This window comes from Rhinopithecus bieti, unplaced genomic scaffold (assembly GCF_001698545.2).
Source record: "Rhinopithecus bieti isolate Rb0 unplaced genomic scaffold, ASM169854v2 scaffold_15776, whole genome shotgun sequence".
In the NCBI taxonomy this organism is placed as follows: Eukaryota; Metazoa; Chordata; class Mammalia; order Primates; family Cercopithecidae; genus Rhinopithecus; species Rhinopithecus bieti.
Window position 1 is genome coordinate 650,389 of NW_016808836.1, and position 16,083 is coordinate 666,471.

General features: G+C 53.1%; 1 protein-coding gene across 4 annotated transcripts in view; it reads right to left on the reverse strand.

The window, feature by feature from the left end:
• Window positions 1–6: 6 nt before the first annotated feature.
• The window catches only part of HNRNPL (heterogeneous nuclear ribonucleoprotein L), a 21,566-nt gene continuing 5,489 nt past the window's right edge, over window positions 7–16,083 (reverse strand). Inside the window, exons 1-13 of one of the 4 annotated variants that reach the window (XM_017887382.1) lie at window positions 15,065–15,209; window positions 11,219–11,337; window positions 10,043–10,280; window positions 9,837–9,922; window positions 7,527–7,623; window positions 7,366–7,438; window positions 4,026–4,097; window positions 3,637–3,914; window positions 2,421–2,542; window positions 1,928–2,129; window positions 1,139–1,196; window positions 927–1,022; window positions 12–322 (exon numbers count right to left, since the gene is read on the reverse strand). In XM_017887382.1, the coding sequence (XP_017742871.1) occupies window positions 264–322; window positions 927–1,022; window positions 1,139–1,196; window positions 1,928–2,129; window positions 2,421–2,542; window positions 3,637–3,914; window positions 4,026–4,097; window positions 7,366–7,438; window positions 7,527–7,623; window positions 9,837–9,922; window positions 10,043–10,267 (1,368 nt within the window). In that variant the 5' untranslated portion in view covers window positions 10,268–10,280; window positions 11,219–11,337; window positions 15,065–15,209 and the 3' untranslated portion in view covers window positions 12–263. Of the gene's footprint in view, window positions 323–926; window positions 1,023–1,138; window positions 1,197–1,927; window positions 2,130–2,420; window positions 2,543–3,636; window positions 4,098–7,365; window positions 7,439–7,526; window positions 7,624–9,836; window positions 9,923–10,042; window positions 10,281–11,218; window positions 11,338–13,600; window positions 14,229–15,064; window positions 15,210–16,083 lie in introns of those variants that run through there. The other 3 variants (XM_017887381.1, XM_017887380.1, XM_017887383.1) reach the window with 3 other exon arrangements.

Genomic DNA, 16,083 nt, shown 5'->3' on the forward strand with positions numbered 1-16,083 from the left:
AAAAAAAAAAAAAAAAAAAAATCACATGTACAGTAATTTTTTAAAAGTGAAGGTTAATCTTGGGAGATATCAGTTCCCCTCTCCCTCCCCCTGCAGACTTCCAGCGTTTCCATTAAGGTTAAGCCTCTACGAACCTAGCATTAAAAAAAAAACAAAACAAAAAAAGGAATACAAGATCTTTTGCAAATTACAAAAACAAAAAAATGGCATAAAGGAAAGAGAAATGCCTTCCTGCTCAGATGGGAGTCTTCCTAGGCACCTAATTAAGAGGCGTGCTGAGCGGTGGAGAAACACAACTTCAGAGTGTAAGGGTATGGACCATCTGAAAAGGAGAGAGAAGTTTGGTTGGGTCCCATCTTTAGAGGCTCCCCAAACCCAGGTCCCCTAAATTTTGCACCCATCTCCCATTTTCTGCTGGTCAACTGCAGGGGTCTAGGAAGTGACTGCCCAAAGTGAGGCTTCAAGATGAGCCAATTATTATCAATTATGCACAGCATTTCTCCTTCTCTTCCCTCATTCCCATAGAGAATTCCATTCCTATCTCCTTTGCCAGCCCAAGGCAGTGGGCCTCTCCCAGCAACTGGGTGGGCAAGTTTTACCTGCTGGATAGTGTTGCCTCTTTCCTAGGTAACAGAGTGGCTGTCCTACCTAAGCCAGTCTCTGATGCAAAGAGAGAATGCCACCTCCCTGGAGGACAAGCTTGAGCAACTCCCAAGCTGGCAGAGTGGCAGCAGGTAGTCAGGCTGGCTCTCTCCCATGAGGAGCACAGGTTGCTCTCCAGGTGAGCAGGTCCCACCTGCCCGTGTCACCAGCAGTAAGAAGATCCCCGGGGTCCTATCTTAAGGGCAGGAAAGACATGCCTGGCCTGAAGCCAGCGAACCCATTAGGTCATCAGGTTGATGCCTGCAGGACTCACAGATACTCACTTGGGTTTTTCATCTGGTAATGGTTCAGGAAGCCCAGAGTCTCCAGGGCATCGCTCTTAGATTCCCACTCCAGCAGTCCAGAGGAGCTGCGCTCACCTGATTGCAAAGCAAGGGGAAAAGCAATGGTTTTAGACTGACCCAATAGGAAAACTAGGCAGCTGCCCACCAACCACCAAGTAACTAGGGGAAGGATATGGGTGCACTCGACTCACTTTTGCCTGAGAATACTTTCACAGAAGATGGCCGCTTCACTCCCAGCTCATCGCAGATCTGCAAAAGAAATAGATAGTAAATGAACTCTGGAACAAAAGGGCAGTCACACAGGATTCAAGCAGATCAGGCCCTGCATGACTCAGTATTTGAAGTTTTCAAGAGAAAAGGCTTGTAGATTTTATCACACACCCTAAAGCCATCCCAGCAACAATGCTCTTTAATTAAGTTGCCTGAGACTGAGAGGCTGCTTTTTTTTTTTTGGTCTCCCATCTTCAACAGCTATCTGGGTATCAGCACCGGGCTATTTGCTGAACGCAAGGCCAACATTTCAGACCACAGCCAGATCCACTTGAGTTCCTCCTCCCTTCCTGCTGCCTCAGTTGCCCGACTAAGCTTTACAAGGCCCCACCTTCTGATGGTATCAGGGTGATGGCACCCCAAGGCTCCGCCAATGCAGTTCTTGTGAAACTGGGCCCTCATCACTGGGCCTAGGAAGCAGCTTTCCCAGCAAATGAGCAGTTGCTCTGCTTGCCAAAAATGCAAGGAAGGAACGCGGCAAACGGTATTGCTAGGAACTTGGTGCCATTCTCACCCTTTCCAGTTTTGGAGCAGGGATCTGTATCTGTCCTGGCTGCTGCTGTGTCCCTAGCACTCAACCCAGGGCCAGGCAGCACAGGAGTTAAACAACTCTGCAAATAGGAGCTAGTTGCAGAAAAAACTGAAATGAACGGCCTACTCAGGCAGCCGTTGTGAGGACCCAACTGCCTGTGTAGTTCCACAGCACACACCTCAAAGAAGTTCTCCTCGGTCACCTCCAGCGGGGCGTTGAAGAAGTGCAGCACATTGCTGGGGTGCTGGATGCGGTTCTTGGCTGCCTGCTCTGGGGTGGAGAACCGATTGTTCCGGGACTCACTGAAGTCTTTGTAACTGCAAGACCCGTCTTCCAACCCGTATGACTGACCGGGCATGATGGCTGGCTGCTTGGAGACACTGCAAGAGGGAAGGGGAGCCTTTGTCATACCCAAAGTTGTCCCCCAAGCTTTCCCCTGTGGCCTCCAGAGGCTCAGCTTGCCCTGTGTGCCTTGGGGCATTGCTCTACAGCTGAGGCAAGGCTGACCCACTTTCTCCTGTGGTGTCAGAGAAACATCTGGGAACACACCTGCCACACCCCATTTCTGTGTGAATAAACACCTTGGCCTCACTGTGCTCCTCTGCTGGGCCCTGTTCCCCTCCTTTTCTCTCCCCTGTACCTCTGCCACCCTCCCTAGCCTGAGCACCTACCAGACATTCAGCTTCTGACCAAACATGAAGTTGTTGTTGAGGTGGGTAATGGCCCGGTCCACAGCGTAGCCATCAGCCATCTCCACCATGGCGGCCCCTGGCTTGCTTTTCATGAATTTCACCTTGGGGAGAGTAGCTGCAGTCAGCACCTCCGTCCAGCTGCCAGGATCCCCTCTCCTACCCCTCCCAAGTTAGTAATAACAACCCCTGCTCTGGCTCTGGGCTCCCATGTCCTCACAGTGAATCGGGGCCACTAGAAAAACATGCCTGGCCCACACCAAGTACTCAACCCAAGGTGGGAAGCAGAGCCTGGGTCATGTTTTTAACTGTGGGACATAACCCAACAGTAAGTCATTTAGTGAAGCACGGCAGAAAACTGTGCAGGAATGAGAAATCAAATCAGCCATTTTCACCATTTTGCCTGTTACACAGACATGTGTGATCTATGGATGGCTGTGTCTACGGTCACAAGATCAAATACTCCTTCAGCTAGGTTACAATGGAGCAGTGCCGGCTCTGGAGCCAGGCGGTCTGACTCTGAGTCCTGCTTCACTAAGGCTATGTGAACCCGGGTGGGTTATTTGAGCCCTCCGTCCTCCACTTCCCCCATCCATCTCATTAAGGATTAATGTGAGAAATTACACAGGTCACTACATGTAAAGTACCTTTAACAGTACCTGGTAACTAACAACACTTCACCTGTGTTATGAACTACTCTAAGTAACGAGCCAAGTCAGGAACTACACAAAGGCTCCCAAGACCCAGATGGGTTTAATGTAAGGAAAACGTCACATGGTTTCAGGTAGACACTTAAGTCACCACCAGCCCCAGTCAACTATCCCATGGGAAGGCAGAAAGAAAGCCTAGTGTTGCCAGGTCTTCAAGTTTTCAGGAGGAAATCCTTAAACGATAGTGTTTCACTATAATGGGTTCATTTTTATGTTTTATAAATCTATACTGATGTACTGGTAAGTATTAGTACTTTTATGTCATAAAGTCATTTCTTTTAAACATTCGTAATTCAAAAACAAAACACCCACATGCAGTGAGGACCAAACAAAGCCCATCTGCAAGCAGGCTGCCTGGGCTCACTGAGTCACTCACTCCGGGCCTGCCCGCCCAGCGCCACACCAGGCTCCCCCTGGTTCTTCCCCCTGTGCTGACTGGCAAGACATAAGGCTCAGTGAGGAACCCAGCGGGCCTAGCAGCAGCTCACCTTCTCCACATTGCCATACAAGCAGAAGACATTGAAGACTCGATCACAGTTCATCTTAGATTGATCCAAGCCATAGACCATGAGCACAGGGCTGTCGGCGTGAGGGCCATACTCGGGTGGTGGGGAGGGGTGGGGATGCCCATACTGGGGGCCGTAGCGACTTGGGCCCCGACGGTGACCCCCCACTGGTGGACCCATCCTTCTCCCTTCGTAGTGAGGTGGGGGGGGCCCGTAGCCCTCATCATGGTAATGGCTGTGGTACCCACCGTGGGGCCCTCCTGGGGGGTGGGAAGGAAAGAGAGGGAGGACGGGTGAGAATTTGCACGGCGGGCGGCGGGCAGGGGCACATGAGCCACGGGAGTCCACGGAGGGGAACCCCCTGCCCTCACCATATTCTGCGGGGTGATCTCCCAGGAGAGGGGGCTGCCTCTGGCGTTTGTTGGGGTTGCTGCCAGGGTCACCTGTGGACAGAGAAAACAGTTAGGAGTCTCACTCAGAAATTGGGGTCTCTCCCTCCCTCCTGACTGCACAGGCTGATGTGAGTCCCCCAGCTCCTGCAAACTGCAAGCCTCCCTTCCTCAAGGGCTGCGGGGCCTCCTTTTGTGATGTGACCTATGGCGGGCATGAAGCCCAAGCCTCAAAAGCTGGTGCCCACTCCTTCCCCCGCTCACACCAAAGGGTTGGTCTTGTTCTGTGAAGGACAAGGCCAGGTTCTGTGCTCTCAGCTGCCCTGGCCCTGGGAGAAAGCCTAGCTCCCAGGCCCTCTGGGGAACCTGCAGCTGCTACAGAAGCTGATGTATTATGGAGGGCCAAAAGCAGCTTTCTAAACTGACTCCCAATGAAGGGAGAGTAGATTAAGAACAGAAAAATAACCCAGGAGGGAAGCAAGCAAGCTTGCCCCCCAAAGCCCCCAAGGTTTTAGGAGCTCCAGACTGTCTCTGTAGATCCCTTCTTTCTTAATCCCAGTCCCCTTCCCTCCCAGTCCCGCCAGCCCAAGAGGGACTGACTGTAGGAGCTGACAAGCAGGGCAATGGCAGAATCAGTTCAAAGAAACAATCATGTACAAGGTATCGACATTCCCACACCCAACAATGGCGCAGATCCACCCGACCCCAGCAGTTTGTAATCACTGCCGTTAACTTAGCGCTTAAGTGGCAGGCACTGGGCTAAGCGCTTTACAGACATCACAGCTTCTCAGATTCCTCACAACAACCCTATGAGGTAGGTTCTGATATTTCAGCCCCATTTTACAGATAAGAAGACTGAGTCGTTAACTTTTAACTGAGCAGTTAAAAGACGCTTGGCCCAAAGTCACAAAGCAAGTCAGTGACTGAACCAGATTTGAACCCAGGTCTGGCTGACTCCAAAACCCAGGGCTCGAAACCACTGCCCTTTCCTGCCACCCGGCCTGGGTTTTGTTACCAGTCATTACAAAGATGGAAAAGGACTACTTACAGCAGAAGTACAGAGTACAATGTCCATTTGTCACAAAAAACAAATCTGTATTTTCTCTTACCATTGGACGCTTCAACAGTGAGTTAGCACAGTTCTGAAAGATGGCGTCCCATCAAACATACACTGCGACCCTGCATCACATGGTTTTACAGTCATAAATACAAGTCACGGTACACATCCGCTACAATTTTTTTAAAGAATTGTTTTAAAAGTCAGTATTTTGATTAAATCAAAAATGGCTCACAGATGTTCTGTCCTCAGAAGATATCAGAAAAGTGGAAATAAAGGTGTATGAAGTGGGTAGTGTCCCTCCGTGTTGTCACCTCCTCACATATGTGCTGCAGTGCGGTGGTGCGGTGCTTCTGGCTGTGTAGCGCTCCGTGTGCGTGTCTCCTGGTATGAGGTGTGCCAGTGGCCCCACTACGCTCGCGCTTTTGGCCTTGGGAGCGCACCTGGTTACCCGGCAGCAGGTAACTGTGTGCCTCTGAGCTGTTTGGCTGTCTGGTTTTAGGTCTGTTTTGGTTTTTTTGATTTTTTTTTGTTGTGGTTAAATTTTTTTTTGTTTCTGATCTCCAGTTGGTGCAGATTATGTTGGCAGCCGGTGACTGCAGAAAAAATAAAAATATCAAAACAGAAAAAAAAGAAGGCCCTCCCCAAACCAAAGGACTTAAAAAACAAAACCCATATGGCGAGGAATGGAGAGAGGATCCTATTGTCTTGGAGGCCCATGGAATCTACTTCCGTCTATGAAACGTTCTCCGAAAAGAGCACCGCTCGCTGGCTGGCTGGGACAGCTCTGTTCTCTGTGTTTCCTACTTCTGTGTACATTCTCGGGTTCAAGTTTGCTTGGATTTTGACTTTTTTAATGTTTAATAAAAAAAGCAGTGTCTGCTGCCATGTTGCGTCTCTTTCTCTCTTTGTCTCTGTATGCCTCTGTCTCTGTGCTTGTAGCTGTTCCTTGGAGCGCGGTGTGGTGTTCTTGATGTAGTGAGCTCAAGTCTGCAGCTGTTTCTGGGGACGTGGTGGAGGCTGCATGTTCTGTTCTCTCCAGGAAGAGCTAGTGGTTTTCTACCCTGTGTGTTGGTGAGCAATGTGCAGAGGCAGAGCCGCTGAAGTATGGTTCCTGAGGGGTGGCGAAGCACCGCCCTCACTCCAGGTCACCTCATCAGCCCTTGCTTTTTTTTGGGCCCCAGCCTTGGGGCTGCCAAAGCTGAGAGGCATCAAAACCAATGCACAGCCAGCCCCCTGCCACTAGCCCCTGCCGGTCTGCACATCTTCTATTTATGTTCCTTGGAGAAGAAATGGTTGTTGCCATGTTTCTGTTAGCAGTCATGTAATGCCATTGCCCGCTCTGGTACATTCACTTGGTCACCAATTTGCCTCTGACCTTTGGAGGGAGCAGCCAGGCCCACAGGGCCCACTGTGAGGATCCTGGGGAGAGTCTAGCCCACCCTGCCCACTGCTTCCCAGATGCAAGGGCGAGCAAGACAGGCCTGCCTATGAATGGGGGGCTTTGGCCTCTCAGGGCCTGTGCGATGTCAGCATCGAGCCTCCTCCCTCAGCCCATGGCCTGGTCCGACGTATCAGACCAAGACAGACACAGAGATGGATGTCTTGTTGGGGGGCTGCCGCTGTTTCTCATAGGCAATCCTCCACCTCTCCCTGCTACCAAAGGCAAACCATTCTTGACAGACACTAGGAAGGGGGTTGTCCATTTGGGCCACCTGCAGAGATGTTGCGTCCCCTCTACAAATGATGTGAGGCATGTCCGCCCTGGTCCAATCCAGAGTGTCTCACCTCCACAGGGTCAGCTTGCTCAAAGGCTCGCTGCAAGAGCCCGGGAGATCTCATTGCCCCCCCACACTGTCACTCCCCCAAATCAGACCCTCTCAACAACGCAGAACAAGAGGACAATTCCTGGCCCAACAAGAGTGGAGTCAGTGACCCTAACCAGACTCTCAAAGGAGCCACTGCTGATTTCTAAGGCCACCCCCGTGCCTCATCCTCAGTGAGGCCCTGCTCCCCACCCGTCCAGGCTTCTGCCTTGCCTCTGTATTCTGGGCAGCATCGGAAGGCCCCAAGCAGCAGTGAAGACCAAAGGAGGCCTCTCACGCCCCCTATCCCATTAGGATGTCCAAGAGCTAACCCCAAGGCCCTCCCATGTCCATGGGGAGCCCAATGGCATTACATAACCCTGAGCCCAGGCCTATGAAGTGCACTAGTCGAGTGAAGGCAAGGCAGGTGTGTTTAGAACAAAGTGGCCATCAAGATTACCTTGTCCACTGAGATTGGGGTTTGTGTAGTCCCAAGTATCCTGATCATTCTTGAACACATTCAAGCGTGTAGGCTGCAAGGACAAGACAAGGCTTGAGGTCAGCCATGCCCCAGCTCACCTGGAAGCTGATGAGGGGCAGTCAGTCACCTCCCAGACGTACCTTTGCATATTCGATCTTCAGAGTGCAACAGCCAGAATAGATATCAGCCCCATTGAGAGAGGCCTTGGCCCGCTGGGCACTTTGAACAGAGTCAAATGTGAGTCAAGTTAAGGAAAGTCTCATCACAGGAGATCTTGGAGAAGGGCTTCAGGTTACCCCAGAGAGGGATAAGGACAACGTGGTATCCCAAGACTGTGGTACAGGTGGAGGCTTTGGGATTAGCTCACTGCCCAGTCACTAGCCTCAGGTTGAGAGACCAAAATGGTGTTGATGGACTCAATGCTGCCCTGGGTGAGTAGTTACTGGCCAGAGTTCTCTCATAATCTGCACCCCCACCCACAGCTACTACTAGCAACCTCTTCTGCCACACCACCTTCTCCATCTCAGCCCTCTGGCCCTTCGACTAAATCTGTAACAACAACCCAACTACAGCTCTGCCCTGAAAGTCCATCAGTGGCTTTTTCCTGCCTCTGCCCCAAGCATCACATCACTGTCTAGGATGCCCTAAAAACTTCTTCCAAACCCGTCGGCTTGCCAGCTACTCTGCGATCCTCAGATCTTTCAGTTTCTCCATTCAAAACAAGCTCCTTCTGACTTTACAACCTTTGCAGAGGCTGTTTCTTTCATCTTGAGTATCAGCTCCTATTTGCTCATAGAAATAGGACATCACCTCCTCAGAAACCTTCACAAATGCCCCGCCTTTTTTTTTTTTTCTGGCACAGAGACGGAGTCTCGCTGTGTTGCCCAGGATGGAGTGCAGTGGTACAGTCTTGGCTCACTGTAATCTCCGCCTTCCAGGCCCAAGCGATTCTCTTGCCTCAGCCTCCAGAGTAGCTGGGATTACAGGCATTCACCACCATGCCTGATTAATTTTTGTATTATTAAGCCGGGCACAGTGGCTCAAGCCTGTAATCCCAGCATTTTGGGAGGCCGAGACGAGTGGATCACGAGGTCAGGAGATCGAGACCATCCTGGCTAACACAGTGAAACCCCGTCTATACTAAAAAAATACAAAAAACTAGCCGGGCGAGGTGGCGGGCGCCTGTAGTCCCAGCTACTTGGGAGACTGAGGCAGGAGAACGGCATAAACCCGGGAGGCGGAGCTTGCAGTGAGCTGAGATCCGGCCACCGCACTCCAGCCTGGGCGACAGAGCGAGACTCTGTCTCAACAACAACAACAGGCCGGGCGCGGTGGCTCAAGCCTGATCCCAGCACTTTGGGAGGCCGAGACGGGCGGATCACAAGGTCAGGAGATCGAGAGCCCATCTCTGGCTAATACGGTGAAACCCCGTCTCTAGCTAAAGAATACAAAAACCTAGCCGGGCAACGAGGCGGGCGGCCTGTAGTCCCAGCTAGCTTGGGAGGCGGAGGCAGGAGAATGGCGTGAACCTGGGAAGGCGGAGCTTTGAAGTGAGCTGAGATCCGGCCACTGCACTCCAGGCCTGGGCGACAGAGCCGACGCCCGTCTCAAAAAAACCAAAAAACCAAAAACAACAAACAACAAACAATTTTGTATTACTAGAGACAGGGTTTCACCATGTTGGCCAGGCTGGTCTCAAACTCCTGACCTCAGGTGATCCGCCCGCCTCGGTCTCTGAAAGTGCTGGGATTGCAAGTATGAGCCACTACACCCAGCCCCACATCCCCTTTTAAATAAATTTCTTTTCCCAAGGGTACATCTTCTCAGGACCTCTTGAGAATATGCTCCCCAGACCTTGGTCACTCGTATTTGGCTTAGAATAAACATGTTTAAAAATAAATTCCTAGCCAGGCACGCTGGCTCACGCCTATAATCCCACCACTTTGGGAGGCTGAGGTGGGTGGATTGCCTGGGGTCAGGAGTTCAAAACCAGCCTGGCCAACATGAAACCACATCTCTACCAAAAATACAAAAAACTAGCTGGGCATGATGGTGGGCGCCTATGATCCTACTAGGGAGGCTGAGGCAGGAGAATTGCTTGAACCCGGGAGGCAGAGGTTGCAGTGAGCCAAGGTCGCGCCACTGCACTCCAGCCTCGGCAACAAGGGCTGAACTCCATCTCAAAATGTAAATAAATAATAAAAAGAAAACAAAAATAAATTCCTTTGTATCGCCTAACACACGCTCTCTCCCCTAAGATCTGCACGTCCACACAATATGCCTCGTTCTTTAACAGCCTCCCCACTCAGTCACTGGGCTCTGTGAAGGCATCTGGCACATGGCAGCCACTCCCAAGGTCAGTAGACACATGCTGGCTCAAAGAATGACCACTGTCAAGCCCTGCAAGAGTCCCTACCCTAAGGAACACCTGTTTTCCAAGCAAAGGATATTCCACCATCGCCTGAACTCCATTCTTCCTGAAAATGACAATTCTCTGGACGGGGCCACAAGGATTACAGATAGTGTAAAGAACATCCTGCAAAAGCAAACACAGGCAAGATGAAGAGGCACTGCCAGGTCAGTCTGGCTTAGGGGAGGGAATGAGGAGAGAAAAGGAAGAAGGGAGACCTCACAAGAAATGCCTGCTGGCACGCACCGTGGTGATCGAATAAATGGGGTTCAGGATGGTAAAGAGAAGCACACTGTTCACGCTCCGGGAGTCATCCGAGTCCCCGGGGCGGGAGATCTTCTGGCTGGTAGAGTAGTTGACAAAAGCTGGGTGACCGGCAATGTATATTTGGTTGTCGGCTGCGTAGTTTACTGCGTTGCAAGCCCCCAACACATCTTCAAACTCCACCAGTGCTTGTCTCTTTTTAGGCATTACCACCACATAGCTGGCAGAGAGAACACAGGTTTCAATCCTCTCAGGAAAATGAAGACAGGAGGAGGGTATCACTTGATTTTTTTGAGAACTGACTCCTCCACGGCCTCTGGACTGCTCTGTAGCCCTATCATGGTCATGGTTCCCCGACCTGAACACCCCACGACACAAGTAGTACCAAAGGCCAAAGAGGGCTAGCTGAGCTAGACCTCCTCTGGGAAGCCTTCCTGACCTCTCCTCACCAGACTAACAGATGCCGCCCATAGGATGGCTTCTTGAGCTTACGCTCTCAACAGTGTAAATCACTCTAGGAGAGCAACTTTCTAAGAGAAGGAATCCAGATACAGCTCACTACTGTATCTGCAGTATATAGCATGCACCAAATATTCAGTAACTATTTGCTGAATGAAAGAACACTGGCCAGGAGCAGCGGCTCATGCCACTAACCCTAAAACTTGGGAGGGCTAAGTGGGCAGATTGCTTGGGCCCAGGAGTTTGAGACCAGCCTGGCCAACATGGCAAAACCTTGCCTCTACAAAAAAATATAAAAATTAGCCAGGCATGGCGGCGCATGCCTGTAGTCCCAGCTACTCAGAAGGCTGAGGCAGAAGGATTGCCTGAGCCTGGGTAAGACTGCGCCACTATACTCCAGCCTGGGCCATAGAGTGAGACCTTGCTCTGTCTTAAAAAAAGAAACTTAAAAAAAAAAAAAAAAAAAAAAAAAAACTTAAAACTAGAAACTACAAGGCAAAGGAAAAGGAAGGAAGAAAACGATCATGGAACTTGCTGTAATCTGACAAAAAGTACAATGGTCCAGCCAAAAGCAGAGGGGCCACAGAACCTAGACCAGTATGGCAACGAAATCACTACTTCCAACCAGAAATCGTGGACACACAAGGGCACGAAGAAGTCAACTTTGGAAGCCCAACTCCTGGCCTCCAAGCCCAGTACCTGATGGGTCCAAACTCCTGCAAGGCCTCCACAAGGTCAGCTTCCACCACACCATCAATCAGGCCCCTGATGTGGACAACTGGGGAGGCAGGGGTTTTGTGCGGGTCATCGTAGTTCTCCTGAGAAAGGAAGCAAAAACAAGAATTCTTTTCTTGCTGTACAAGATGACAGCGCACTGGCCTTTGTGCTGTTGCAGACCCAGTCAGATAAGACAGTTGGATGTCATCCAGGAAGGATGCACAGAACAGACAAAGGGCAGCAACTGAAGTCAATCAGCCCAAAAGGATTCTCGGTCAGCAGAAGAGTGGTCCTGAGTGGGTGGTCACTTGCCCTCTGGCTCTTGCTGTAGCTTCTGAGGAAGGCAGATGGAGGGAGGACCACACAAGTCCCAAATATTACGTTCTTCCAGGGACCCCCCTCTTCCCACTGGTCCACTTGACCAAAGAAACATGGGAAAAGAGTAGCTGGAGGAGACACACTGGGAGGAAGGGCTCTAAAAGCTATCTGCTACAGTTTGAATGACGACATCCCCTTTGCATGTGCCCCAAATTCCTTACCCTTTCACTGGCTCAGCCACCATCACCTAGCTAAGTACACCTGTTGGCCACCACTCACACCTAGGTTCAGTCAGGGCAAAAAACAACACGTGCCACAGAAACTGGGGCAGCCAAGCCAGTCTTGACCCCTTCTAGTCTTGAATCACCCTCCCACCAAAATCTGCTTTGGCAATTACTGCCTAGGTCAGACTTAGGAAAAACAGGACAAGAAAAGTCTCTTATTTATTTTTTGAGATGGAGTCTCACTCTGTCACCCAGGATGGAGTGCTATGGCATGATCTTGGTCTACTGCAACCTCCAACTCTCAGGTTCAAGTGATTCTCCTGCCTCAGCCTCCCGAGTAGCTGGAATTACAGGCCCCCGCCACCACACTCGGCTAATTTTTTTGAATTTTTAGTAGAGATCGTGTTTTGCCATGTTGGCCAGGCTGTTCTTGAATTCCTGACCTCCGGTGATCTGCCTGCCTCAGCCTCCCAAGTGATGGGATTACAGGCATGAGCCCCCACGCTCAGACGGAAGGTCTTTTAGAAAGACCAGAAACTCCAATCCATACCATTAAGAACCAAGACTGCTCCTTCCTAGAAGTATCTTACACCCACCCATCCACAGACAAAAGCCTCTGGTCATCAGGAGGAAAATTAACTCTTTCACCTCTCCTGGGCTCTGTCCCCTGTCTGAGAATCACTGGGCAGAAGAGCGTGGAATAGAATTGGATTCTATTTCAGGAATGTACCACCCGAACCACAGGGGGAGGCACTCCCTCCAGGTTAGCAGCTGCCACAAATGGGAGTTCTAACTGCAGCCCTGCCCCTCACTAGCTGTGCCACCTACGGTAATTCACCTTATCTCTCTCCTAGCCAATTTCCTCCTCTGTAAATCGGGAATCCCAGTATCTCTCCCAACCTCACGGAGGAGCGTTAAGGACTTTCAATTAAGATGTCTTTAAAACGTGTGGGACAAGGCCTGACGAAGATTAAAACGCTAGCAACTCATAACCCCAAAATCCCAGAAAACCCTGCAAATGGGCTGCACTGGAAAACTTCAAGATCTTGGAAGGAGTGGGGACTGGGCCCTACTCCAAAAGCAACGACTGTTTTCGGAGGGAGTGATTACAAGGGATCGAAATCCCAGCACGGCCAGGGAACAGTTTCGTTTATCAAATCCTCGGTACCCAATGAATCCCCGGAAACTGTAAGCAAACTCGTGATAGTTTCAAAGCTTCGCTCAACTCCTAAAAGGCTAAAAGTGCATTTAACAAATCTTTCTCTTCCCATTTTCAATGCCTACAAAAATGAGGGAGATACTCTGTTCTAGTATCTAGACTAAACACATTCATTGCTGTATAGAAAGGCTGGGCCTCAGAGATTAAGCTGCCATCGGACGTTAATTTCCCACTCCAGTGGACAAGGCCACCCCCACCCGTTCCCGCTCACGAGGCGCTCCCCCAACCGCCCACGAGGCTGGGCGGGAGAACTGCGCCTGCGCATGGGGCCAGGGAAGAAAATGATAAAGGGGAAAAAAACCGGCCGGGCCTCGTGCCCGGCCCCCACACGCCAGCCCGCGGCGCCTGCGCCCTGGGCCGCTCGCCTCACGAGCTACTTCCTCTGCGCTCCCCCCCCACCCCGCTCCGGACCGCGCGCACGCGCAGGCGCCTGTCCTCGCGCAAACCCCGCCGTTTGCCCAACGGCCGCCCCTCCCCCACACCGTCAACGGCGCGATGGCCTGAGCGCGTGCGCAGAAGCCCCCTCAAAAAATAAAATGCCCTCAAGCTGGGAAATTGTCCCGCACTTCCCGGCCTTCCCGGCTCCTAGGGCTCTGGCCTCACCCCGCCGCCGCCGCCGCCCGCCGCCCCGGCTCCTCCACCGCCACCGCCGCCGCCTCCGTGCTGGTCGCCGGCGTTGTCAGTCTTGAGCCGCTTAGGAGCCCGGCCGCCCTCACTGCCGCCGCCGTAGTAGCGGCCACCGCCGCCTCCGCCGCCCGCCGCCGCCATCTTCACCATCGCTCCCGACCGCCTCCGCTGCTCGTCCGGCTGCTGCCTCTGCTCCAGCCGCCGACGCCGCTTCTCCGCCCGGGGCAGCAGCCTCCGCGACATGGCGGCGCAGAACCCGCCTCCCCCCGCCTCTCATTGGGGGAGGGACACGCCCGTCACCCGCCGCCCCCACCCGATAGGGGGAGCCACTGGTCCCGCCGCGGGGGGAGGGTAGGCCTCCACACGCCTTGCGCGCTTATTGGACATTGCCCACGCCGTTCTGCAGGAGGGCCCGCCCTTGTTTGTCTGAGACACTCTTTATAGGTGATCGCTTTCTGCCAATCATTCCGTCGACCCCGCCGCCTTAAAATAAAATCCAATTTCATAGGTCGGATTTCTGGCGCGGCTGGCCTCCCTAAAAGCACCTGATAGGAGCGGCGCTCTAAACCTCCCAAGAATCCCCGCCTCCCTCCCACTTTCATTGGTCTCTTCGCTAATCCGTCAGTACCCAGTCACAAAGACTACCTTCCCGCGCCACTTCGCAAGGAGACAAGGAAGCCCCGCCCTTTTTTGGTCTCTCTCCAGTGGTTACTACAGATGCCCATTCTTCTGCGTCTCCACTGATTGGTCAATGGAGAGTGGAGGGCACCCTCTCACCAGATGGTAGGACTACTGATACGCTCTGATTGGATAAAATGGGGAGCCCCACCCCAGGGTAGGCCCTCTTTGGTGCGGTCTACGAAACCAGCCAAGGTGAGAAGGCATGCGCAAATATGTTTTCAGGCACCGCCCAGAGGCGGGGCCACCCCTCAAGAGAGTGACGGCCTGGAATACTCGGAGTATTTACGTAGCGACCGCTGTGTGTGCGCCGGAAGGCTAGACCAAGATTGACAGGAACTCCCAAGGTATCTCTGTCGCCATCACTATACCCTGTTCCTCTCTACCTCTAGGAGGAATTCTTCAAATCCCAAATCTGAGCCTTTTCCTCAGTATAAAACCACTCGCTGCTGCCGACTGTCTTCGGACCCTATCCAGTTCTAAATTCAGCCGCAACCCCTTTCGGTTTCCCTTGGGAGAAGGCTCTTCCGAGCACTCTCGATCTGTGCCCGTGCAGTCCCTTCCACCTGGGAGAGTCCCTCTACTACCCCTCCTGCAGGAGCTAAGGGCCAAGTCATCTAGTCCGTGCCATCTAAATTCACAGGCCCCTGCCATCCCAGACCCCCAGCCGTAACTCGGGCCAGTGGTTTTTATCTGACAGCTCCACTCCTCTGAGAACCACAGGAGGCCCTGGCCGCGACCTTGGAGAGGGTGGCCACCTACCAAGCGCCCAGTGCAAGCCCCCTGCAGAGGGGAGGCGTTCTTGTGATCTGTGCTTGCGTCAGACCTTTCTTCCTCAAGGGCGGGGTAAGACCACCCGCACTGTCCCGAGAGAATGTCGGAGGGTATCTCCAGACTCCAACGAAACCCAACTGGCGAAGCCTGGGGGTGGGGAAGACGAGCGCCCCAGTTATCACGCGCAGGCGGAGGGGTCAAACGGGGATTAACACTGGATCCCGTCCTACGGCACATAACATTATGGGGCTGCCCGCGCCAGGTTGGCGGGGGGAACACCTTATCGAAGCTATTGGCAAGTGACGATGTCGCCAAAGGGGGGAAAAAATAAAAGCGAAGCTAGCGTCGTGAGAAATGCGGGGGACGCTCCAGGACCTTTCCGCCCGGCTGATGGGGGCTCGAGTTGAGGTCCGGGTGGAAACTAAGTTTGAAATGGAGGCTGTGTGTGGTGGCTCACACCTGTAATCCCAGCACTTGGGGAGGCCGAGGCGGGAGGCTCGCTTGAGCCCCGGAGTTCCAGGTTGCAGTGAGCCGTGATCGCGCCCCTGCACTTCAGCCTGGGCGACGGAGCGAGACCCAATCTAAGAAAAAATGGGGTCTATGGCAATATAAGAGGGGGACAGGCCTGGTGGCTCTGCCGGTGAGGGGAAATAAAGTTGGGGGAAGGGGCCCTGCTGGGGACGTCGGTCAGCTCCCCCGGACGCCGGGAAGATCCGAACACGCCGACTGAACAGAGACGGAGGCGGGGCAGCGTCTGAAGCACGTGATCCGCGTGACGGGAGGAGGCGGGGCCGGTCGCGACGAAGGGCGGGGTCGATCGGTCCCAACGTCAGAGGAATGCGGTGGGGGGAGGGGGACACAGGGGCCCCTCCCCTCCCCGCCCCGCGCCCGGCCCGGACGCCCCTCGCGCCGGCGCGCACGGCCGGAGCGCGGCGGTACGGTGTCCCCTGCGCCGCACGTTCCAGGCCGCCCGACTGGCCTGGTGACCCGCCCCCTCCGCGCTCCTG